The 24,950-nt window shown below is 36.0% G+C and overlaps 1 protein-coding gene across 1 annotated transcript in view; it reads right to left on the bottom strand.

Annotated features, from left to right (window-relative positions):
* Window positions 1-191: 191 nt before the first annotated feature.
* Window positions 192-24,950, bottom strand: part of RELL1 (RELT like 1) — a 54,853-nt gene continuing 30,094 nt past the window's right edge. The window contains exons 4-9 of the mRNA XM_009280159.2: window positions 13,801-14,043; window positions 11,800-11,871; window positions 10,104-10,161; window positions 7,141-7,380; window positions 6,298-6,485; window positions 192-2,742 (exon numbers count right to left, since the gene is read on the bottom strand). Of these exons, the coding sequence (XP_009278434.2) occupies window positions 6,305-6,485; window positions 7,141-7,380; window positions 10,104-10,161; window positions 11,800-11,871; window positions 13,801-14,043 (794 nt within the window). The 3' untranslated portion in view covers window positions 192-2,742; window positions 6,298-6,304. The remainder of the gene's footprint in view (window positions 2,743-6,297; window positions 6,486-7,140; window positions 7,381-10,103; window positions 10,162-11,799; window positions 11,872-13,800; window positions 14,044-24,950) is intronic.

Genomic DNA, 24,950 nt, shown 5'->3' with positions numbered 1-24,950 from the left:
ACTAAAGTAATATTTGCAATTCTCCTTTCTCAAGAAAATAAAACTGCTCTGAAGTACAACACACAACAACCTAACCTCACTACCTCAATGAACAAAAACTTAAGATGCAAAGAGATTGTATTATACATTAAGACTGTGCAAAGGTTAAATTTCACGCAATGGATGCGAGCTTAAGGAAGTCACAAGTAAGCTTAAGAATCAAGATTTTTTATTTACTGCTTGGTAGTACAAAAGTTGTATATAAACTATTCTGTTAAAAATACATCTGATATGCAAATTTAAGAAAGGCAGACTAATATGGCAATATCCATACCCCTACAAAATAGCAGTGTAGTGTTAAATGCAGTGAAACAGGCACAGTTTCTAAATCCTCTTATTGAAGTAGCAATGCGCAAATCAAATTCTTGCACATATCAGGTCTTATAATACCTTATGTAAGCATTTTATACAGGTGAACAATGTTTTACATATCCAACACATTTTCATTTCTTTTATTCTACATATTTCCAGTGGAATCAAAATAGAAACTACTTTTAAATTAAGTAAAAAAATACGTATTGCTGTTTAAACTGTCTTCCACCCTTTTGGCAAATTTACTTGCAGTACTAACCCATCATGTATCAAAACACAGTATTATCAAAATACACACACACACCCTTTTTTTTTTTTAAAGCTTTTGGGACAGTCTATAACTGTGTATCTCCTTTCTGAAAGTTACTTGAAACTGCTTGGTTTTGCCCAATACTCCCTTTTTCCAGTAACATTTTATACTCCTAGCTCTCAATCTCTTGGAAACTGAAAGCTAACTACTATAACCAATACTAATTAAATACTTCTAGAAATATCAGCTCTTCATACAAATAATCAAGTAAAATTAAGTGAAGCCTGAAGAAGAAAAAAATTCAAGAATATTAAATGTAAGCCTGTAAGGTGAGCTTGGTGTTTATGTTATACTTAAATACTGAAGAGATTTCATAAGCCAGGTTTAAATTAATGGGAGCAGGGATGCTAAACACTCAAGTTCCAGTCCTGGCCAAACAGTTATTTTGTGTTCTCAAGGATGGACAATTATATCTAAAAATACCCATTTTATAAGGAACAATAAACTATTTATTCTTTTCAGAGCTTGGGGGGGGGAGGGCACCGGCAGCAAATATAGCATTGGTGGAAAGTATATATTGATAGGTCCAGGCAGTATCTCGTGGATACAAGTAGAAGGAAGACCATCAGCAGCACATACTTTCAGCAAGAGTGAAATAAACTTGATGTTTCCTGACAAGATGTGGGCATATCTAATATATAAGCAAGAATATTAATTTTTATCTTTGTACACATTGATTGTTAACACTGCATGAACTGATGAAGAAACCTTATTCTCAGATCTGAAGGAGAAACACAGAGCACTTGGACTAAAAGGATTGAAAGTATTAATTTAAAACAAACCAATTTCAAAACAAACACTGATTTTCATTGAGTTCATAAAGCAGATTAAGTTACTTTACAGTTCTCAGAATATAGTGCAATCTCTACTAAAATGCATTAAATTAGAGCTTATATTTTTAGGCACTCAGAACAAATGTTATTTTTCAGTTTCCATTACACAGCAAAGTTTGCTGAAGCATTGCAAAGATTTCCCTCCTAAAAACAAGTAACCGGGTAAAGCAGAGATCATGATAAGTAGACACAAAGAATTAACATCACAAAACCATCACTGGTATTTTTAGCAGTTAGTCACGCTTAAAATATGAAGGGAGTGACACTGGCTTAAGATTTTGGTGCCAATGAAAACAGCTACCCTCAGTCCAATAAAGCCACTCTGAAGTACTTTAGTATATACGCCATTAATTTTTAATGCCAAATATTCCATATCCTTATCTAATGGTTGAAATATGCTGCCTTAGCTTAATAAGGAACCTACGGGTAAAAACAAAAAAGAAAGGCAAAACTATTAGGCATTCCTCAAATACGAGTGAGTAGTTACAAGAACATGGGAGAACAAGTGGCCTTGAGGAAAGTAACCTTCCCAAGAGCTCACCCAACTGCATAGAAAAAGATGCTCTTCAGCCTATGTTAAGTAGTAAGGGAGAGGTAAGGTGGGGGGAAGACAACAATTTACTGTTAACATCTGCATATAGCTGAACCACTGTACTGTGAAGTACCCTTCAGAGTCCGAGGGCTTACGCACTAAAGGCACACATGCAGATTTTGGCTGACATAATTACTTCCTTGTATGTTTTGCTTGGCTACTAGCAGTTAGATTAAAAGAATATTTTCATCTTCCAGAAGACAGGCTTTTATCTTCAGCAAACACTTGTCAATTCTGGAGGGGAAGAACAGAGGAGAAAAATCCAGAGGGATCAGAGGGATGAACACAGTTTATCCATAGGGTAATCATATTACTGGTAGTATTGAGCTCATTAAAAATGCTCAAAGTACAAAATAATTAAGATTATTTGATAAGGCATTTACATATAAGTGTTTGGACAGGAAAGGTATTTTTTCTTTCCAAGATGAAGCCTAACATTTGGTATGAGGTCCACACAGCTCAACAGTATTTAACTGTCTAAATCTTACTGATTTTACTCGTGAAAAACCATTAAGTGCTTAACCTTGCAGGGATGCCATCACAGAACTTGTAAAATGCTAGTGCCATAAATACATTTCCTTAAATAGTATGCATCTCTTGAGATTTTTCAGTTTTCTCCAAAGTGCTAGCAGACAAGCTTCTTCCAAAAGTTCCACCTGCAAGAGAAGAAAACAATTCTAAAAATAAACCTAAATAGCAGAATTAGTTTTAGGATGAACACGCCAATTAAAAAGTTATCAGATGCTCTGAAATGGAAAAAAAAATGGCACAATCACATGAAGTGGTTGCATGCATTGCAAGTTTAGCATATGAAATCCTAAAGGAGATGAACTAAAAATTCAGCTGGTACTCATGAAAAGGATGGACAAACACATGGACAAACTGACAAAATCACATCACAGTACAAAGCACACCCAACTTCGAAAAGGATACAGGAATGGAAAATGTTACACAGCTTCAGTGCACCAGTACCTTAAGTTTTTGTTTACCCAGTAGCTTACAACAGATGTGCAAGAGCTCAACTCAAAATTTTGACTTCAACTTTCAGCTGTATATCTACTACTGTTTTTTTATGTGCCACTAAGCATATTTTAAACTTAACTGATGAAATGGAGTCTGCTAAGAACATGGACCTCGGAGACATGGAGAAGACATGCTACAACTTCAAATGATGCAGCCAGCAAGACACTAGGCTAAGCTGAAACACTGTAGAGGTCACTTAAGAAAATACTAAGAACATGTCAGTTTAGGGGAAAAAAGCCCTGAAGGAGAGTAGCAGTGAACACAAGCAACCAGCAATATTACATCATGGAGGTACTGCCCAACCCAGGCATTCCATCTCATACAGGAACTCTCAGTAACAGCAGTTAAAGTCAGGCTACAAAGCACAAATCTACTGCCTCCAAATGCCGGAACAAACCTTTTCTGGCAGTAGTTAAACACACATTTGTGTCTGCCTCCTTCCTCTGCATCTGAAGATCTGAGCCAAATTCTCCAAAGCTATATGCTTATAATTATAAATTTATTGGCTGGAGACACAGAAGTCTTAAATGCTGCTTATCTGTTCAGTTTCAGTAAAATTAAGCTATAATAATTTATTAGAAGTCTGAAATAAGTAATTGAAGTAAAGGTCTAACTACTACTTGTTTATATGTGAGCAGCTTTTCATGGCAGTGGACAAAAACTGATTTAGAACTGTGCTAGGGAACAGTATCATAGTCTTTCAAGCAAGATCTGTTTATTTTTTGCAGTGCACATCAAATAGGCCTGGCTAGTTTCCCAGATGATTTACAAAATAATTCTGTTGGACTGGAGAGACCTTTACAAGAGATTCTACGGAGCCATTTCTCTGCTATTAGAACATTTGTTTTCAGAAAGGGCAATACTTTAATCCTAAGGGAGGTGCTACAATAAAAAGCTGCCATACATGGACATTTAATTTTTTTATAGCTATACTATCATATCTCTCTAGAGAACAGCTTATTTTTCAATTAAAGTAGTAATGGTTTAAATTTAGAGAACAACTTTTAGGTGATTACAGGGAACAGCTTTCTTATTTAGGAGAGGAAAGAACAAATTAGAAAGAAAACTGGACTACAAAACATTTTTAGAGTGATTTCAAAAGATGATTTTTTTCTTTTTTAAAATCAAAGTGCATTGGAATTAACTTTATTTTTATATATGCCCTTTTCTTTCTATTTCTAATGTTTAAAGAGAAGATAACTAGTCTGCCTTTAAGTCAAAAAATCATATTATGAACAGTCTGATCATGCTACCATTAGAGATATAGAAAGAAAAAAAACAGTCACAGGAGTAACAAAACAATTAGCTGGGCATGAAAATGCCAATGCAGCCAGTGAAGGAAGAGGTTATCTCCTATTGCATTTGGATAATATTGATTTTTAAAAAGGGAAGAAAGGAAAAAGAAACCACACTACCAACAACAGAAAAAAAAACAAAACAAAAAAACTGAGCACCAGGACATAATTCTGAATCAGAAAATAAGAGTAAAGTTTGTCTTTCACTGACATCTGTAGATCCTTCACAGATTACAGAGTAGCAATGAGACAGCAGCCACTAGAAAGCTATGATTTGTCAAAATTTGCCACAGAAAAAGCAGCAAAACAAAAAAACCCAACCATCCTTACAATCTATCATCTACCTCCAAGGCAGGGCCAGCTGTATTTACACTGGTTTTGACAAGCATTTGTCCAGCCTGGTCTTACAAGTGTCCAGCAATAAAGATATGACAGCTTATTCCAACTTCTTAATTTTTGAAACCTGAACTCCACCTCCTTGCAAATTAGCCTACTATTTACCTTCTTATCCACTGAGCAAAAAGAACAATTTACTTCATTACCCTCCACAACTTTTTAAACATTTGGAAGCATACCACATCTCCAAGTCTTTCTTCCTCTATGGCAATGGTTCCAAAAAACTGGGTATAATTTAATGATGAGGCACAGAGTCCAGACAAATACACTCTGCTTAGTTCAACAGTTATACCTGTGCTGCCAGTAAAGGCTGGAAATATCCCATTGCATACCAGCTCTCTACTTTGTCTTCCTTTCTAAATTGATACAATTACAGAATGTTTTCTTAATGAATAAACAGATATAAAGAAAAGGCCACATCTTGCACCTTGGCCTTTCAGAATTTAACCTCAAGACACTCGAGGGATTTTGGGTCCTGTTACATTTTTAAATATACCCAATTTCCACCTGTGCATTTCCCTCTTATATTTGAAGTTACTGAGAGTTTGAAACTGGACTGAGCTGACACAACATGACTTTATCCTCTCTCTCAGCATACAGAGAGTTTGGCACTGTGCACTTTGTTCACTTTCTTCAAATCTAGTGCCTTTATTTTGTCACCCCAGAACCCCTTTCTTCCCCAAGGGTCAAGCTCTGTATTTTGAATCACATTTGTGTAAAATCACCTTTCCCCTTCAGATTATCAGTGCGTCATCAGTTAGAAGCAAACCATATTAACTTACAGGGTTTTTCCCCCCCACATTAACTGTTAAAAAAAAAAATAGTAGTCAGGGGTGCATTCCAAAGCCATGCTAGACACATTTTTGACATGCTTAATGGTGTACCTCAAGCAATTCACTGAAGTTTAGTGACTCAGAAGAAAACCCCAACCTCCTGGCTTAGTAACCTACCATAGATCCCTGCGATACGAGCATTTTCATGTGTCTCCATTCTTATTAGCCAAAGCTCCACTGATCTATCAGAGAAGTACCTAGTAAGCAGTCACCTTATACAAGCACAGTACAGGACAGCAAGAATAAGGAAGAAGCACTGTAGTTATTCCAGTGATGCAGCTGTCAGCAGCATTTGTTTCTTTTGGGTAATAAGCACATTGCCACTAAATCTGAACCATCATTTATTGCCAAAAATTAATACGCAGATGTTTTATTTCTTGGACCAGTGATGCCACCTCCACAAAGTAGTTTTTATTTCAACATCTACTCTAATCACAAAGTCTAAACAAACAATTAGATAAGAATTTGGTGGATAATTTAGCCTTTACCAATTTATCATTGAGTGATCAAATATAATTTTTGCAGACTTCTGTAGAAACTTTTGAAATTGCATGAAAACTCATCTTTCAGTACTGATACATTTTCAACTTCATTTCTCTTTACTGATTACCTTCACTTATTTCACAACATACCACTTTCAATATGAGTTTCCAATGTTTGATACCTGCAGTTTACTCTGAGCTTCTCCTCTCTTGCATCTCCTGTTTCACAGGCATGGCACGTGCTTCGCTTGCTTCCTGTTTCACAGGTGTGGCAGGCATATCACCATTGACACTCTCCACACCACTAACAGACATCAAGCTTTTCCGTTCTTTGGAATTCGATTTGTGCTCCACTTTTGTGACTCTAAATCTGAGGTAAGCAAAAGAAAGATTCAGTTGTATTTCCCCAGGGATTAGTTAGATTGTTCTTAGTACCCAGTGTATGGACAGGAACACATTTTCCGGTCCCAAGACCTAGACATCAGAGCAGACACCCACACGGACCCAGCTTCACTTCAGAGCAATCTTCCTTCCTGTTACCTACATGTACTTTTAATACTCACTACTGCTTAACCACACTTTCTCAGGGAACTGTGTTTTAAAGTAGAATCCACAGATTGCGTACTACTTCTTAGAACAGTAATTTTCTAAGACAACTACAACATAAGCTAGGAATTGAAAATAAAACAGAATGAAGTGGTTTCTATAGCTCACACTTACTTGAGAAGTATCAAATTCAGAAACAGAGGAATTTATTAGTGTGCAATCCTTGTTTCTTTTTAGCCAGTATCAATAGAGCAATAGCTTTGGATTTATACCCACAGTAAATCCCCATCTATTTACATAGTTCTAAAAAAAACCACACACATTTACTTCTTCCAGAAATAACTTTAGTCTAATAGTAACAGGGTTACAAAAAACTATCACTATGCTATAAACAGAGTAGAATCAATGGATATCTGACCCAACACAGGCCACTGTAGCATCCCTAAGAAAAGTATACAATAAAATGACCTAAGTCTTACCTTCCCACAGAAAGGACTGTAACTTCTCCAAGACGACTTCTTCTGTGCTCTTTAGATTTGTGAGCTGGCTTTATAAGGTGCCATCGTTTGTGGCTACAACGAGTACAAACATCCTTTTCTACTACTCCTCCAACAGTATGGAAGTGATGGCCTTTGCAGCTGTGTTTAAACGGAACAGCACCAGGTGACAAAGGAGACTCTGGACTCGTTGGACTCCCAGGAGAGGTAGGGGATAAAGGGCTGTAGGAAAAAGTATAAAGGAAATTTAATGTTTACTATAAAAACCTGTTTCTTAAAAAGGAAAAAAAAAGATAAAATATAACCTTCAGTTATGCCTAGTGAATAGCTAGTATTTCCAGGGACCATTTATTTGTGAGGATGTCTGGTTTAAGGTTCCCTCCGATACCATATTTTTGCAGTTAAAAATCACTTCCGTAAATTAATTCAGCTGCAGTCATGGGGTTAAGGTAACTAACACAAAGGGCAAGGAAATGAAAACAAATCAGGCTAAAATAGAAGAGAACAGGTTACATTAACTTATACTGATGAAGACATCTAATTAGCTGATTAATTTCACACTTGGAGAACTATGGAAACTATTTCAGAATTGTTACAGTACCTCTAAGAACTCACAGAAGAGCATAGTCCCACAATATTGCAAAGAGGCAAAACTGTCTACCACAAAGAGAAAAGGAATCAACAGATCATTCAGCTTATGCTTCAGAAAAACTTTTTTTTTTTAAAGTACATCGAAAGAAAGAAAAAGCAGTACAACCACCAAAAGGCATTTATTGAGAGTATTTAATCAAATCTCTTCTAAAACAGAAAAGCAGATAGCATAGATAGAAACCAGAAGATGTACTTTTTTTGGACTTCAGCATCAAATTTGACACTGTCTTGCAACACATTCTCCTAAAGCAAGCTAGAGCTGAGTGCATTAAAGGTGAAATTACTGTAGCGTAAGATAGCACACCTTGTTGGGGAAAGGAAACCAGAAGATGTACTTTTTTTGGACTTCAGCATCAAATTTGACACTGTCTTGCAACACATTCTCCTAAAGCAAGCTAGAGCTGAGTGCATTAAAGGTGAAATTACTGTAGCGTAAGATAGCACACCTTGTTGGGGAAAGGAAAAAATAAAAAAGACATACCAGAAGGTTATACATCAGTAGCTTACTATGAAACTGGAAATACATACTAAATGTGGTTATTCTGGTCCTGATGATATTGAGTGTTTTAAATAGTTCCTTGGATAATGGAATAGAAGAATAGCTAAAGTACCCATAAACTTTGGGTCACCCCTAGTAACTGTAGAGGACAAGATGAGAAATTCAGATGATCAGAGGAGAGCATGTGTGTGGAAGACATTCACACATACATGAATCTTATGGGTAACAGGGCAGGAAGGGTAACACAAATTTCAATGCTTTAGCAGAAAAACTTTACAAACCCAGATTAAAAAGCAACTAGCCAGATGATCATTCTTCAGAAAAAGAAGGTGAAGATCAAAAGCTAAACATGAATCATTATGATGGCATTGCTTAAAAAGGACAAATTTCACAGTGGAAATAACAGGAGTATAACCTGTGAACCTAAAGTTACATCACTCAGCATTAATCACGCCTCAGCTGATCATTCCATCCAGTTTTAGAAGTGTTATTTCAAGAAAAATACTAACAAACTGAAGAGACTCCAAAGGAGAACAGAAAGAACAAATTAAAGAAATAAAACATGCTGTAAAAGACTGGAGTTACTTGGATGCTTATTTTCAAAACAAAAATATTGACAGGAGACATTTAATGGTCTTCAAATAAATAAGAGAATGCTATTAAGGGAAATAAAATCTGTTCAACTTCTGAAGCAAAGACAGGAACTAATGGCTTTAAGTGGCAGAAGTGCAGATTTTACTTAGCCATTACTATTCCTATTGTTAGGAAGCTTTTCACAGTGCACCGAACTTAAAGAAATACAGTAGATTTGCACTTCAGTTACTAAAGCTTTAGGAGTATCTGTCAGAAATGACATAAGAGCAAACAATCTTTTTTCCATTCCCCTTCTTCTATTTTAATTCACCACTGAAACAATAGTCTAAAACACCCAAAATAACATCAGACATGCCTACACAAAAAGATTGAGTTAAAATTCAAACAAATATTTCTGCTGCACCATAAAAGTTTAAAAATAATCCCTATACTTGAGAACTCTTTTTGTAAGTTCAATTTTTTTTCTTCAATAACTAAGCCTCTCATCATTAAAATAGGTGATAAACAGTTGCATACTCAACTCTGTTTTGCTAAGACTATACACTCCCACTTCTTTTATTAGTGACACAGTATTACTTGAACCTTCATCTTCTCTGCCTTGAATATGAACACAGGGTTACATATGAAGAGTATTTAAAGTAGTACAGATATAAGTACTTTTACACAAATGATGCATCTGCAACTCAAGGGCTGAACTTTCTCTGCATAGCTCTCTAAATAGGTGTGTAGTAAAAAAAAATAAGAGGTAGGTCAGCCAACGTATATTACCACAATTATAAAGAAAAAAGTAAACCAGAAGGAGACATAGGAAGAGATGTCTATTTTCGGTTAGCATCCATACAAATGAAATGAGTGCTGCTTCTGTTCTTTCAAGTCAGAGTAGCTTTGGACTAAGCCAACTTGTAAGTAACTTCACCCTAAAGCAAACAGGTATTTGCAGCCCCTGTAAATCTTTAGCCCAAAAAGCAATCAATCCGTATCACACACCTAGAACACATAACCAGAAGAGCCAGTTACTAACCCAGGGCATACATTAAAATTTAGTGACTCAGAGACACCACAAGGAAATCAAAGTATTAACCTCTTAGCTGATAACTCAAGGAAGTGATGTAGTCTTAAAAGCGCTCAGGAAATAAAATCCTTTGAAAGGGTACGTTTTTAGCTGCCTCAGGAAACATGCATTAAAAAGTTGAGTAATTACCTTTCAGGTTCAAAGACACTGCTATCTGCTACCATGGCCTTTAACACATCAGCATTTGCTGCAATGAGAATAAATAGAACTCTTCAAAAGTGTACAGCTCTAACTTCAGGAAAAAACAAACAGCAAAATTAAAGGTCCTCAAAGAAATTTCATCTAAAAGAAAGACGACTACATGATGTATATCTTCAAAAAGGCATGAGAGAAAATTATGGAAAAGAAGTGTTAATATGATTCTCTGGGATTTTCTTAAAATGAGCTTCTAAAATTACAGTTCATATTGCACTCAAAGCTCTGCCCCAATACAAGCCATATAACGTAGCCACCTGCACAACACTCCCAAACAAGACCTCTAAAAATTTTAAAACATCCATTTGACCATAGGAGTATCATCACCTCACATGTATAAAGCAACTTCAGATTAAAAACAGTTTAAGTGAGCCCTACAAAATGTAAATTAATTATCAGCCAAGAACTACCAATTGCTCATGTATTCTAAAAAACCCATGGGGTACCTAATCTCAACCTCAAGGAAAAATACACAAGCTCAAAGCCCTAACAGTTATTAAGGAAAAAAAACACAAAACCAACCCCACAAACAAACCCAAAACCACAACTTTTCCAGAGGACTAGTCTTCATTCAGAAGTAACTCAAAACCAGTTCAATACTTAGGAGAACTTTGATTTATACAAATGTAAAATTAAAAGGCTAAAAGTTCTTGTACTATTAAAACATGCAGTCTCCTAAATTTTTCTTATCATAGAATCATAGAATAGTTTGGGCTGGAAGGGACCTCTAAAGGTCATCTAGTCCAACCCCCCTGCCGTCGCCAGGGACATCTTCAACTAGATCAGGTTGCTCAGAGCCCCGGCCAACCTGACCTTGAATGTTTCCAGGGATGGGGCATCCACCACCTCTCTGGGCAACCTGTGCCAGTGTTTCACCACCCTCAGCGTAAAAAATTCCTTCCTTATATCTAGTCTAAATCTACCTCCCTTTAGTTTAAAGCCATTCCCCCTTGTCCTGTTGCAACAGGCCCTGCTCAAAGGTTTGCTGCCATCTTTTTTATAAGCCCCCTTTAAGTACTGATAGGCTGCAATAAGGTCTCCCTTCTTCTACTGGGCAAGTACTAACCAAGCATTCCATGGGCTGCTTAACTGTGATTTTATTTTTTCAGTCATATCTTCTTCTTTATCCTTTACTTTGCACACACAGCACATGAAGATATCACGTGCAAAATTCAATGTTAGGGCTAGTCTACCCTATTGTCTCAGTTATGCATAAACCCTTCATCAGACAACAGCTGCAAGAATTGTTTCAAGACAAAAAGTTTAATCTGGTCAAAACATAAAAGTTTCACATGCTTTAAACATTGCCATTAAGAAAGCAGCCTTGAGCTTTTACTTCACAAACAAAACAAAAGGATGAACCAAAAAAAAAATCAAACACCCAAATAGCTAAAATATCAAGAAATGCACGAACCAAACTTACCACACAAAATAATTTTCAGGTAAGCAAAAAACTTCCCTATTTTGTTTGAATTTATTGCCTTCTGAAGGCAATCTCGAAGAGTTAAGCATGTACAAAATGGTTATTAAAAACACATGAACATACCATACCCTCAGAATATCTGAAAAAACACATTTGTTATAGAACACCATCACAAAGGCTTATAATTTCAATATCACAATACTATACCTTCATTTTTCATAATGTAGTTAACAATTTGTCCCACAGTGTCGCTATTCTCATGTATAGTTTCATTCATTTCTGTGCAAGGAAATAAATATGTTGTCAATATCTTGGCCTTCTGAATCAAGAATTGAGTTATTTTAAAACAAAGTAAAACAAAAAAACCCAAGCCAAAACAAAAACAAACACACACCAGAAGAAGTTACATTAAAAAAAGACAAGATCTATTGTCACTTTGGAGGGAAAGCTTAGATAAGATGTTTTAGTCCTTATTCAGGAAAAAATACAAACAAAAGTTTAAAGTCTAGTGGAAGGTGTGTCTGCCCATGGCAGGGGGGTTGGAACTAGATGATCTTTAAGGTCCCTTCCAACCCAAACCATTCTATGATTCTATGAGTCTACACATCAGCTCTAACATTCATCTAAGACTTTAATAAACTCAATTTTACAAGCGTACGTCAAGATTCCTTCTATAGCTAGTAAGGAGGAGACAAACAAGAGAGCAGTATTTCTAATCCTAACAATAGGGAAGAAAAAAACAAACAAAAAAAATCATTAAACTATCTCAAGTCACTATTTTAAAATAGGTATTATTGGCTTCTAGTATAACAGGGATTCAATTTAAGCTTTTCACCACATCTACAAGGACATAACATTTGATTTTTTTAATTTTAAAAAAATTATCATATGACTACAGGAGCAAGTGATTTAAGAAAGAAACCTCATTACTATACTTAATACTTTTGGAATCGATTGCACCCATTAACAATACTGGAAGCTTCCCCAGAATAACCTCAGAAGGCAGAGAAAGATCGGGGAGATAAATAGAACAATGAAGAGGCACAGCTCTGTCCTTCCCTAATAATTGTTATGACTAGCTTTATAAAAAAAAATTTAAAAAAAAAAATCACAGGATTGAGGCAAGTTTGATAGGTAAGACCCTAAATTTGATTCTAAGTAGTAAATTAGGGGCTTCCCCATCTCTGTACCCACGCTTCATCTTCATCCTAATACCTGCAACTTTGCAATGCAACTTAGGACACAGCTACCTCCCCAAACTAAGACCTAAAAGTTGTCCCCCCTTTTCATTACCACTCACCTTGCTGTTACCGCTCAAGTGAACTAATAGATCAGATAGTCCCATGCACTGCATACATGCCCCAGGCAGTAACTGCTTAAGAACATACTGACACATCATTACCACACCACGAAGCTCTACCCTTACCACAGAGCCACTGTAATTTGCACTTACTATGAACCTACTGACAGTAATTAATTGGGAGAAAGGAAGAGGCCCTAAGTATTTACAAGTGACTTGGCCCTTGTATTTACTTAGCCAAATGCTATACTGGGTTAATATAGCCTTTCCTGAGTGATAACACTTTTCTTGGGTTTTTTCAAGTAAGAGTAGATGGGCATAAGGAATCATAAAACAAAGAGGACAAATGAACAAACATTAGAACAAAAACAAAGGTATCTTTAAGAAAAAGTTATAAGCAGCACACATTACATAAAACAGAATGTACACAGTCAGTCCAAAGGCTCAGTTTTATAACAAGAGGGGAGATGAGAACGGCAGCACAACAGGAACAAATTAAGATTGCTAAACATAAAACTAAGATTTTAGGCTTTAAACAGCAGCTTTTTGTCACTCCTCAGATAGAATTATGTATAATAATACTTTGTTGCTAATAGCACGTGGAATGCAGAAAAGCAATCTAGTGACTGATTGCAGTGTATAGCTGCAAACAAATATACTGCATACTTTGATCCCTCTGGAAGCTCTTAACTGATGTTAGAGGACTTGCATGGGAAACTGGAACACTCCTAGCTTTGACTGGCAAAGATCAAAACCCAACAGACACATAATGATAACAAAAATATTTTTCTTAATATTGTTTTGATGTCAAATATAGACAGAGGAGTGACAGAAGTCTCACAATAAGGTATTCCATAGTAGTTGCAAGGTAAAGAAATAGGAAGTTGTTTATTAGACTTCTTGATTACCTATTTTTTCATCAAGTTTTTCTTCTTCTACTTGTTCAGCCTCTGTTGTGCAACGATACCCTTTTTTCTTGAGGACATGACAGATGAGGATCCCCAAGAGACCCATGATGAAGAAAACAGGAACCAATGCAAAGGCAATATACTCTAGGTGTTCAGCCTTGCCATCACTGCCATCAGTTTTAGTTGTCAAAGTAGTTGTCTGTAAGTCATAGCTTGACAAAACCTGGAGAAACTCTCCATTACCTACGTAAATGAATAAACACAGTTATTACTATACACTGTAAATCACTTCAAAGTATTTAGAAAATTACAAGCGTGAGCAAACCCTTAGTGTTAATGTGATGTACGTTCTGTGATGACTTGAATGGGCAACACACACCCTACGAGCTGAGAACTCACACCCGTAACAGTAGATATTCCCTCTTCATAAAACAATTACAAAACATCTAACATACAAAAAACGCACATGATATATCTTCAATATAACAGTGAAGAACAAAATATTCTAGCCTGACAGGCTTGTAATCTCAAGAGGGCTCACATATTTCACAGAAGAGTAACACCACCATTGCTCCTTGTTCTCATCAGTGAGGAAAATGCCATACCATTCCTCCGGTCCCAAGTTCATGCAAAATTGCTAAAAAAAACGTGAATTCTTCCCTAATATAAAAGTACAGGATTTAGTATTGACCCTTGCAAAGAAAAGTTATCAGGTGTGAGAGAAATAGGCTTAATTTTTTTCTTAACAGTGGGATTTCACAGCACAAAAGAAAGAAGAATTTACCCTCTACTCATCAGCATACATGGGCTCATTCTTCACTTGTTTAAGACTTGGAAACCATTTTGTATTTAAACTTGAAACAGGATGGGAAAGAGGCTTTTTTTGTTTGCAAAGAATTTAAGTTGCAGCATAGACACACACTAACTCTATACCCACAATTAAGCATTTTTGTTTCAATTAAGCTCTGAATTTAACAGATGTATATTCCATGTTATAGATTGGGCTTTTGAACTACCAAAGGTATAGAATATTTATATTAGAAGGGACCTCTAAAGGTTATTAGTCCAAATGCTGCTAAAACCAGCTCTGATTAGATCAGGTTGCACAGGTAAGCTCCACCTAAAGCATGGACATTCCACAACATTTCTGGGCAACCTGTTCCAATATTTGCTCACTTTTATGGCCAATATACACAAATAAATTAAAATCTCAGTACCTTCTCATATATCAAATATAAAAGTATACAAGTTCAATTGTTCAGCTAAATCCAAAAATACATGTTTGCATACTCAAAATTCCTTCTGAGCCTCTACAGTTTATACACACTCCCCACCCCATATAATAAAAATTTAAATATTACTCTTCCAACATGCAAGGATATTATTGCATTTCTACCCTCTATTCTTCTCCTCCAGCTGAAAACAAATTTTTTGACGTAGGAAAGAATGACAACAAAAAGATCAATAAAAAAATCTAACACTATTTCAAGATACTTTCCATCTACTTGTATTAAAATAGACAAGGCAATTCAGAATTGTTCCATTAATGAAACTGGTTGAAGAGTGAAGACTCATCAAAAAACATTTACATGACAGTGACAGCTTCACAACAGAAATGTCTCAAACAATCAAATCTCTCCCTTTAAAAAAAAAATAATGGAAGCCTCCAGAAAATTGCTGAAAGACCATTATTCCACAAACACCTCTACTGCATTGGCTGTATAACTAAGTTGTATTTGAAAAATACCAGTAAGGTGACAGATAGCTATGAAAAGATTTTTAAAACTGCAGTTAGGTATTTACCTTAGTTTTCTTTATATCAAAACACTAAGCCTTTTATTTTTAAAGTATTTCTGAATTTTTCAGGACAGTCTTGAATTGCCAGTTCAATAGTAAGTAATACACAAGACTTGCTCAAAGTGAAAAAACACTGGAACTTCTTGGAAGTAATAATTGATAAAACCCCAATTAGCAAAAGGAAAAAGATGTGTTAAGCATTTCTCTAAACTAATTTTCTAGGCAATAGTAGAAACGTAGAAAAATGGGAAGAAATGCAAACAAATAACAGAACAGATCACAAGGCTGAATGTTAAAACAAAATCTCAGGATGTTTGCTTTGGACAAAGCCAGGTGGTCTAGCTTGCTCCCAAAACCAAAAGAGAAAGCTATTCACTTTTAAGAGAGGCCAGCAATCCCACAGATAATTGTATGCAAAATTTACTAGATAAGTAACCCTTAGAAGCTTTAACTTATGCCTGAGTAGGACAATTGAACAATATATACAATTTAACACTTTAAGGTTGCAACTGTTTTACACTACAAGGAAACAAAAGACAGGAAAGGATAATGGATACAATCATATAACTAAGGAAGTTGATCTTACATACAGTTTATTTGCTTTCTAAGAATTTATAATTCGTGTTTTAATATACCAAAATAAAAGGGTGGTTTTTTATTATTTTTGCTAACTCATCAGGTAGCCACACCTACAAAGTCCCCCACTTAATCACACAAAGTAGCTTAATTTACTTCCCAGGCAGGAGAAAAGCCATCACACCAGAGAAGTATTATTGATGACTACAACATCTCAGAATCTAAGAAATCCAACTTAAATAGTATACATCACAAGCTCAGAAGGGTATTAATAAATAAGCACCCTTCATGTTCAAATACAAGACAAAAATAGGCAGATGCTTTAGATTTTGCTGCACATTATCCATTTTAAGAATGAATGGGAAAGACCTACTACACTATTTCTAAGACATCAACAGCCACTTACTAGTCAAGCTAACAGGTGGAAGGGCCACAAAATAAATCCAACTCAGCTTTTTACGTTTTCTACCTCTCTTTGTGGCAAGAGCGGCATGCATTGCCCAAACAAATAACATCTCTTAGTATTTTCTCCATAACTGTGGCAGATAATTCCTACTTCAAACCTAGAGAGCAAGTGGGCCTTATCGCATGGCTATTGCATGCTTCAGACTCTCCAAGTTGTGGTTCATTATGATTTCTCCAAAGAGGTCCTTTCCCCTTCAGTCCTCTGCTACCCCCACTGGCTGTGCTCCTGACAGACTGTAGCCCTGAAAACAGTTTTAAACTGGATTACCAAGATGACCAGGGTTTAAGAAAAAATGCCTCAAAAAGCCTTCAGTTTTTAAGCAGTCATTTTACTGAATCAGTATAACCTGTGGTTGGGTAAACTGCTCTACCAAGACAATCAAGAGGCTGAGTAAGCTGAAGTGGGGGAATAAGCAACCATGAGCAAGGACAGATGAACACATCTAGAACAAGCTTTCCTAAAGTAAGTGTAGTAACATGGACCCATAGTCTCAGAGTATGCTCCAAAAAAAAAAAGGGCAGGATTAATTACGTGTAAAAAAAAGAAGTGTGATGTCCTACATAATTACTTTTAAATCATCAACTTGAAACCCCATCAGCTTGACACAGCCACTGAAAACATACATACAATTTAAAACACAAAGCTGATTCACAAAGCTGCATACAATCAACAAAAGAAAACAATTATACAAAGGAAATAGGAAAATGGTTCCCAAATACTATTAATGTTCACAGCAAACAAGAAAAAATTCTATATAAACCTGAGCAAATCAAGTTCACAAGCAACTCCAGCGACAGCTTCATTGCATTTTCAGAAGGACAGATCACTGCTGAGCAATCACTAAATACCATCCCCACCCTCCAAAAAAGCAAACCATCAGAAACTAGTCAGGTTGATATTCCCAGCCTACCTAATATATATCACCTGTACATGCTTGCATGGTAAGAACCATGGCTTGAGTTTCTTTGTTTTCTGTTTCTTTTTCTACCTACATAATCTGTTTTATGATTTAGTTTAGTACTTCTGCTTGTAAACTGCCACCTGAAACCAATGAGAAAACCTCATCAGCTACAATATAATCTGCAGTCAAAAGGTGATGACAATCTAGACAAATTCTCAAAGGAGAGATGCAACCTATACAAGTTAAAAGAAAATTAAAAAAATATACCAGAACTGTGCCTATACTGGCACTTTTTTTCCCTGACAGAAGGATGTTGAAAAACTCAGAATTTATCAACTCAATACTCTGTAGCATAGATTAGTCCACCAATTGGATTGAGATTTAAAGAGCTTTTGAACTAGGCAGGAAAACATACTTAAATTTTTTTCGATTTAAAAATGCATTAACAAACATAGATATTCCAACATACCAGCCTATATAGATAATCCTATGTGATTTTTCTTCAGTTGTCCTTAGATACCTAAAAATCTAATTCTCCCATTAAAATTCAACAAGATACAAACAACTTTGCAAGGTATTTTGCTTATTACTATTAAAACATTAAATCAATAATCTTCCTATATAAATACATAATTTACACCAAGTCCATAAACTCCTCAACGCCATTCATTTTATCTTCAGAGATGTAAAAATTCACCAAAAGCAAACCAAAAACATCCCAGAAGAAATTAATTAGGTGGATCAAATACTTGGTGCTGTGTAACCTTATAAGCAGAGCAAAGCACTCAGGTTTCATTATCAAACACCCTACACATATCAAGAAGTCTGCCCTCAGAAACCTCAGCAGTTATGACATAATGCAAAAACAAGGCTTGCATAGCTAGTGAACAATATATTTTATGTCCCAAGTCATGGCTACATCATCCATTGTATGTTCCCTATTCCTCTTCCCCAGAGGCATATTATGCTTATTAACAGACTGTTGATAGTCTACCTCATTCTCATGATGTATGATGTTGCTTCACAGTGGTTTTTAATGACAAGTTCAGGCCACAGCAATCTTCCTTGACTCAAGTCATGTAGAAATTAATTTGCTTTGGTGTTTTGCTGTCCTGGGATTTTTATATATCTGTCATTGTATACCAGTCTACACATCAAAATTACTTGAAGATGTGATCGAAATAAAAAGACTTAGGAGCAATATTCTGCACGTTTAAAGTGATGCTTAAGCTGTAGATCACAGATTGCAGTCATGCTACTAATTCAGTTCCCATGTACTCGTTTGCTTAAAAATGCGTATGTTAGGTATTGAACCTGAATATTGTCTGCCCTTACTTAATCCTTACCTAAAAAGTAAAATATAAGGATAGTCAATCTCAGACAAGTCTTTTACACTGGTTCTAATCATTACTACTCTGACACAAAGATAGTGTTCTTCCATCTCAGTAATGGCTCAAGAAAATTTTACAGCACCTTTAGGAAACAGAATATAGGAGGAAAAAAGTTAGCACATTAATTAAAAAATATTTCATCCTTCATTAAATTTCAATTTTCACATGGCCTAGACATATCTATTAACATTCTAGTTAAACACTGTATTCCCTCCATATTAGTAAAATAACATTTGACCACAAAAATATTCCAAGACTACAGTGTCTTGAAGGCTGTGATAAAAACGAAGCTGGAGCAGGCCATCTAAGCAAAGGTATTGCTCTGTAACAGACTTTCTTTCCCCTTAAGGTTTTATAAACTCGCAGAAAAGAGAGATGGCAGCACCTTAGAGAGGTCATCCCACTGTCAAAAAGCAGGATTAACTGTACCTAGACAGCTATCTGCCAAGCATGGCTAAAGATCGTGCAAAGGTAATAGCTTGCCCTCCACACCTATTTTCTTTCTCACTGCAAGTGGAGGGTCAGAACAATTGCTCCTTTAGTATCTACTACCACAGTATCAGATTCTGCTTGCGCTGAGTTACAGAATCACTCTTTCCTTGGTTTTAGCTGCATGTACTTGAAAAGATTTTACACTTGGCATGATCACTAGGACCTCCCCAATATGAGCCCCAGTTATCTCAAAGCTTTGTCTTTAGTATTGATCTAAATAGACAATTCTCAAACTTTTCATAAAGCACATGAGAAACTTCTAGAAATTGCTTAAAGAACAACTCAGATTCTTGAAAAATAAACTCTTCTTGTAACAAAGATCAAACCTGTTTAGTTGTTACATAAGCAATATAAAACTCATCATTAAAATAATGCATTATATTTATTTTTCTAAATCTCCTATACTAAACTAAGCATAATTCTACATCTAGCTGATTACTTCGAGCTGATTACAGTTGGTTTTGTATTGTTTAATTTACAGAAAGTAGCCCATAAACAATGATGTAATCTTCTCTTTGCTCTACTGATAAAGAATCCTATTTGGTTACTCTGGATTTTGCCCATTACGCCCACCCATAAACAATGAAGTAATCTTCTCTTTGCTCTACTGATAAAGAATCCTATTTGGTTACTCTGGATTTTGCCCATTACGCCCATGCCATTTATTTCTCATGTCCTGCCTTTTAAAGAATTTTGTTTACATTTAAAGAATTTGATTGTTCTAGCAATCTACCTGCTAAAAATAAGTACATACATATTCACTATCATCTTCTCCATAAAGTTCAAGCAGTTACATGATCGTATATCCTGCTTTCAGGCACGAAGATGAAATGTAACTATCAATCTCACAGTATACAGAAACAAACTATTGTTTGCCTTAATGTTAATTAATATTTAAAGAAATTAAATACGATCAATGTACAACCTACTTAAGTACAAGACAAATGAAATATTCAGATATGGCATATGACCTGCTCAAACATCTCAGCTAGGCATAGCTAGAAAACACATCTCAGTAGCAACATCAGCTTATGCATTTCTCCCCCTCCTTACCATTAATGTGCCAGTTCACCCATCTGTGGAAAAAGAGCAGTCACTTAAGATTCAAAATAATTTAGACAGAATATGGTTTGCTTGGGTGGTTTTTTGGTTCTTTTTTGATTTTGTTTTTGGGTGGGGGGTTTTTTTTCCTTTTTCTTTCTTTCATACCTGGATCACTTCCAGCTCAATTCACCATGTGGACCTACACACTGTTTACAGGGCATAGTCAAAGGACTGCTTAAGCTGGCAACGCCACAAGGAGGAATGGCCAGGCAGCTGTGACCTCAGTTCACCCTGCAAGGAAAAGGCATCTGATGATCATACCTAATGCTTCATCTTCTCCTGGCTCTAGGGGAAGTATACTCTGAACTGCATTAAACTCTAACAACACTTCCTACCTCCAGGCCGGACAGCTAAGGCAGATGGATGTACGCTTTGATTTAAAGCATTCATTTTAAGTATCACTTAAAGTAAATCTTTTTCGATTTTAAGTTACACACTTTTAAATTCAGGCATAAAAATAAAAAAATTGTTTGTTTATTAGCTCAATTTCCTAAATACACGCTAAATACCTCACTCTCAAGAATTTAAGAAAACTAACTTTATTTTTAAAAACTTACTAAGGTAATGGACTTTTAGTGAAATTAATTAAATGCCAAAAATGGCCAGCTTATGTCCCCTGGCATTTCAGAAGTGATGGGTATTTTCTTAAAAGAAAGCAGCTCTAAATCAGCTATTTACTTTCATTCAGTACATTCAACTTATTTAGATATAAAATAAAGCATTCTACTAGAGCGGCAGTAGAGATTTCTGTTATCAAAGTCTAATTTCACTTTTTAGATTCTTAAGTGCTTAGCAGTGAATTTGTTTAGATCTCTGACGGTAATTATGTACTGATTTAATACAGGTTCTTAGTTATTTTAACGATAATAAATTTAGCCAGAACAGTTCACTGCGACTTCAAATTAAATATACTTTTTAAGAGTTATCTGATTTAAATAGTATTTATCTATTCTGGACACTACAGTCAAATTGCCTTTGCATAACTAAGCAGATGAAATAACAAGCAATTTCAATCACAAGTCAAAATATATCACTGCCTAAAACAGGCAAACACAAAGATCTTTAGGAAATGTTTGGGCTTCTCTGCCTTACTAGTAAGGTGGTAGCTACAGAAGAGACCAGGCAAACTAGAAAAGGCAGAAAAGAACAGGTTAAAAAAAAGTTTGTTTTCTAGAGGAAAAAACTCTTAAGTGAAGAAAACCTATTGCCTACCATTTGCTTCGTCTATTGTTCAAGGAAATTGTACTTTAGGGAATATGCATAAACTGAATAACAAAGGAAAAACACTTATCATCAAAGAGGAACATTCAACAAGTTTATAAATTCCGCTTAACTTCTAGCCTCCTTGTAGTAATCAGAACCTACAACCATAAGTGAAATAAGCAGGAAGTTTGATGAGAAAAAGGAAGCCACATGATGAAAGAACATACTAACAACTAGTAACAGTAATGCCAGTTGCCTTAGAGGTTAAGCAAGGTCGTTTAAGGTTTGCTGTTAAGGACAGACCGCAAAACCTTCATTAGATTTGTCAAAAGCAGTATCTCAAAAAAGTGAGTGGAAGGATCAACCACATTTCTTTAAAGCTCGTTCTAACTGCACCTACTTTGAGAACACACGCAGCAAGTCTCGGGGATGACCTACCTGAACATAATACCTAACAGCATCCTTACTACCCAACGTTGTATTCAAAACCATAAAACTGCAAGTCTTTCATAGTACCTCAAGCTGGAGCCTGCTAAGAGTCCTTAAATTAGAGGCCAAGTCTTTGGCTCACTGAAGTCACCACAAAAACTGTGATCGTGGGCAAATTTTGCGGTAGGTCTGGAAAGAGAGCTTTCTACTCTGAACTCTGAGAGATCAGTCTCCACCCTGATGAGTTCTTTCCCAATTCCTATTTATTTCTAATTTGCAAGCCCTATCAACACTTTCAGTAAGTTGTCTGCAAAAAGTTTTAGGCGGGCTTCCCTGAAAGCCTGGGCATCAGGTGGGGATTCAGAGAGGAGATACCTCCTATGTAAGGATAGGTCCTATTAACAGCAAACAAACTATAGCTAAAAGCATTACTGTATAATGCACATAACCCTGAACTATTTTAAACCATTGCAATTTCTACACTCCCAGATAGAGCTTGTTAGGAACCAAAAAGGAAGACCAAACCTCATACATTATCTTGTCAGTCACCCAGTCAGTCCAAACAATCACACCATGAGGGTATCTGACATTATTAAGAATTCAATGATAAAAAACAATGAGAGAAGAGTACCTAGAGCAGTTCTGTCGAGAAAGGGAAAAATTGCAATATGAAGGGCAGTAACAGAGACTCAGTCCATTCCTTGTGTATGACACAATATGTGGTTGATAATGCTGCAGAAACATATACAGAGACAAAAAGCTCATGTTTCACTGTTTACCAGTGTTAAAATTGCAGTGCTTACGGTGTAATTGCTTTGGTCACTACTTCAGCAGCACATAGCACCTACTGCAAAAATACATAGAACTGATGCATTTGCATTTCTGTTGGAAAATTTTTCCTCAAATTTCAGTTTTCAAATAAATTATGCACTGCATGCAGCTACCACATGCATTTAATAAAGCACACTTCACCAGTCTGGCTGTTTAAAAAAAAAAATCCTTCCTGGACACACCAGATATTTAAAAGTATGCCGTATCACAGGTAAATTCACAACTGCAAGCAGCATATAGCGAGCAGCATTAAATCAATGCTACCAAACACATCATATCAATGCATTTATGCAAACTAACATCCACACTAGTTTAGAGAATCAAAAATCAATTTTAACCAAAATCAGTGTATCTCCTGTGTGAAGATACAGCAGATAAACTGACAGAAAGCGTTTGCAAACTCAGAGGAAGGAGAAAATTTTTTCATAGCTTTTTCATTTCCTGCTAGACTTGCCAACTTTTAGCTTTCATAAGCACAATCCTATTCATCTAAATACACCAGACTAAATTACTGCTATCATTATTATATCCTACCAATCCACATGGCATACTAACAGTCCTCCAGCATAACTGCCTTCAAGCTCAATAAAGCAATCCTGAGTATAAACATTTGTAAAAAGTCAGTACAAGCCTATGTATACACATCCTTTGGTTTACTAAAACATCTGTTTACACTCTCTTCAAGATGCCAGTAGTAGGTAAACTGTATAATCTCAACATGTAGAAACATGCAGTAATATGCCAAAGTAACAACCATCAAAGAGCAAATTAATTTTTTATCTGTTAAAAAATATTCTACACTAAAGCAACTGAGAGAAAAAAAAAAAAGAGATGGTCATGATCAAGAAGAGAAGAAAAATCCACAATTCCTCTCCTCCTCTGCATACAAAACTTGAAAAAATAAGAACTGCATACAAAACTTGAAAAAGAAAAGAATTGGGGCCTTGGAGAGCACTAGCTACCAGTCAACAGAAATTTGAAATTCAAAATGCTTAAACTCTTTCAGTGAAATCGATTAGCTGGGGAAAAAAAGGTCTGATAATGCTAGTATCTTTAGTACCATTTTACTGGCCCCAGTTGTGCCTAGCGGTACTTATTTCCTTCCGCTCTCCTGAAGAGAAGGATGGACTGGTTGACAAGCCTTCTATTCCTCTTGCTTTCAGAAAACAAATAGCACATGGTAGATATCTCAATGCTTTCTGACCAAGCTGGCCTGCACCAAGTAATAATTACAGAGGTACAAAAGTAAATATAGAAAGACTAGAAACATTTGCTGCTTAATTTCATGCTAATAAGTATGCCCATGTTAACCATTCCCACTAAGTTTAAAGTTTACTCTCAGACAAGCTGGTACATTCTTTATTAATGTCATACTACCCAAAGGTAACAAAGCTGATCAAGTTGAAAATCACGCCAGATAAAAATGAGCATCAGCTTAAACACAAATGTTTGAGAAGCATAGACAACACACAAAAAAGCACTTCAGACTACACAGGCAACAACATCAGTTTCACTTCGAGATAATTAGTACCATAACATTTGGGGTTAGATATAAACAAAGAAAATGTCATTTAAAACTAACTTCCTCTGGCGCTTGTACATGTGTGAGTGTTCTTCAGAGATCTCAAGGGTTACAGTCAACTGAATTTCCACAACCTAAACACTAAGCCAAGTTTAATGTCACAACAAACAGACGGTGAAGTAGAAGCAATTCTTTGATGCATGTCTACCTTGCGAGCCATCCGATTCCAGCTTAAAGTGAAATCAACTAGGAAGAGTTACCAGACTCGAGTTTGTATAGCTCATTAGGGTTTTTTCTTTCCTTTTTTCTGCAACTTGTGGCCTTAGCTGACTAAATTAACAGTCCGGGGCAGGCGCTGTCGCGACATTAAGAACCGTTTTATCGCTGAAAAGACTGTCACGGGGAACGGGGACAGCACCGTTTCTCCCAGCCAGCCCG

Source organism: Aptenodytes forsteri, unplaced genomic scaffold (assembly GCF_000699145.1).
Source record: "Aptenodytes forsteri isolate BGI_AS27 unplaced genomic scaffold, ASM69914v1 Scaffold35, whole genome shotgun sequence".
NCBI lineage: Eukaryota > Metazoa > Chordata > Aves > Sphenisciformes > Spheniscidae > Aptenodytes > Aptenodytes forsteri.
The sequence above is the reverse complement of the archived record's forward strand: the minus strand, read 5'-3'. Positions and strand labels throughout refer to the sequence as shown.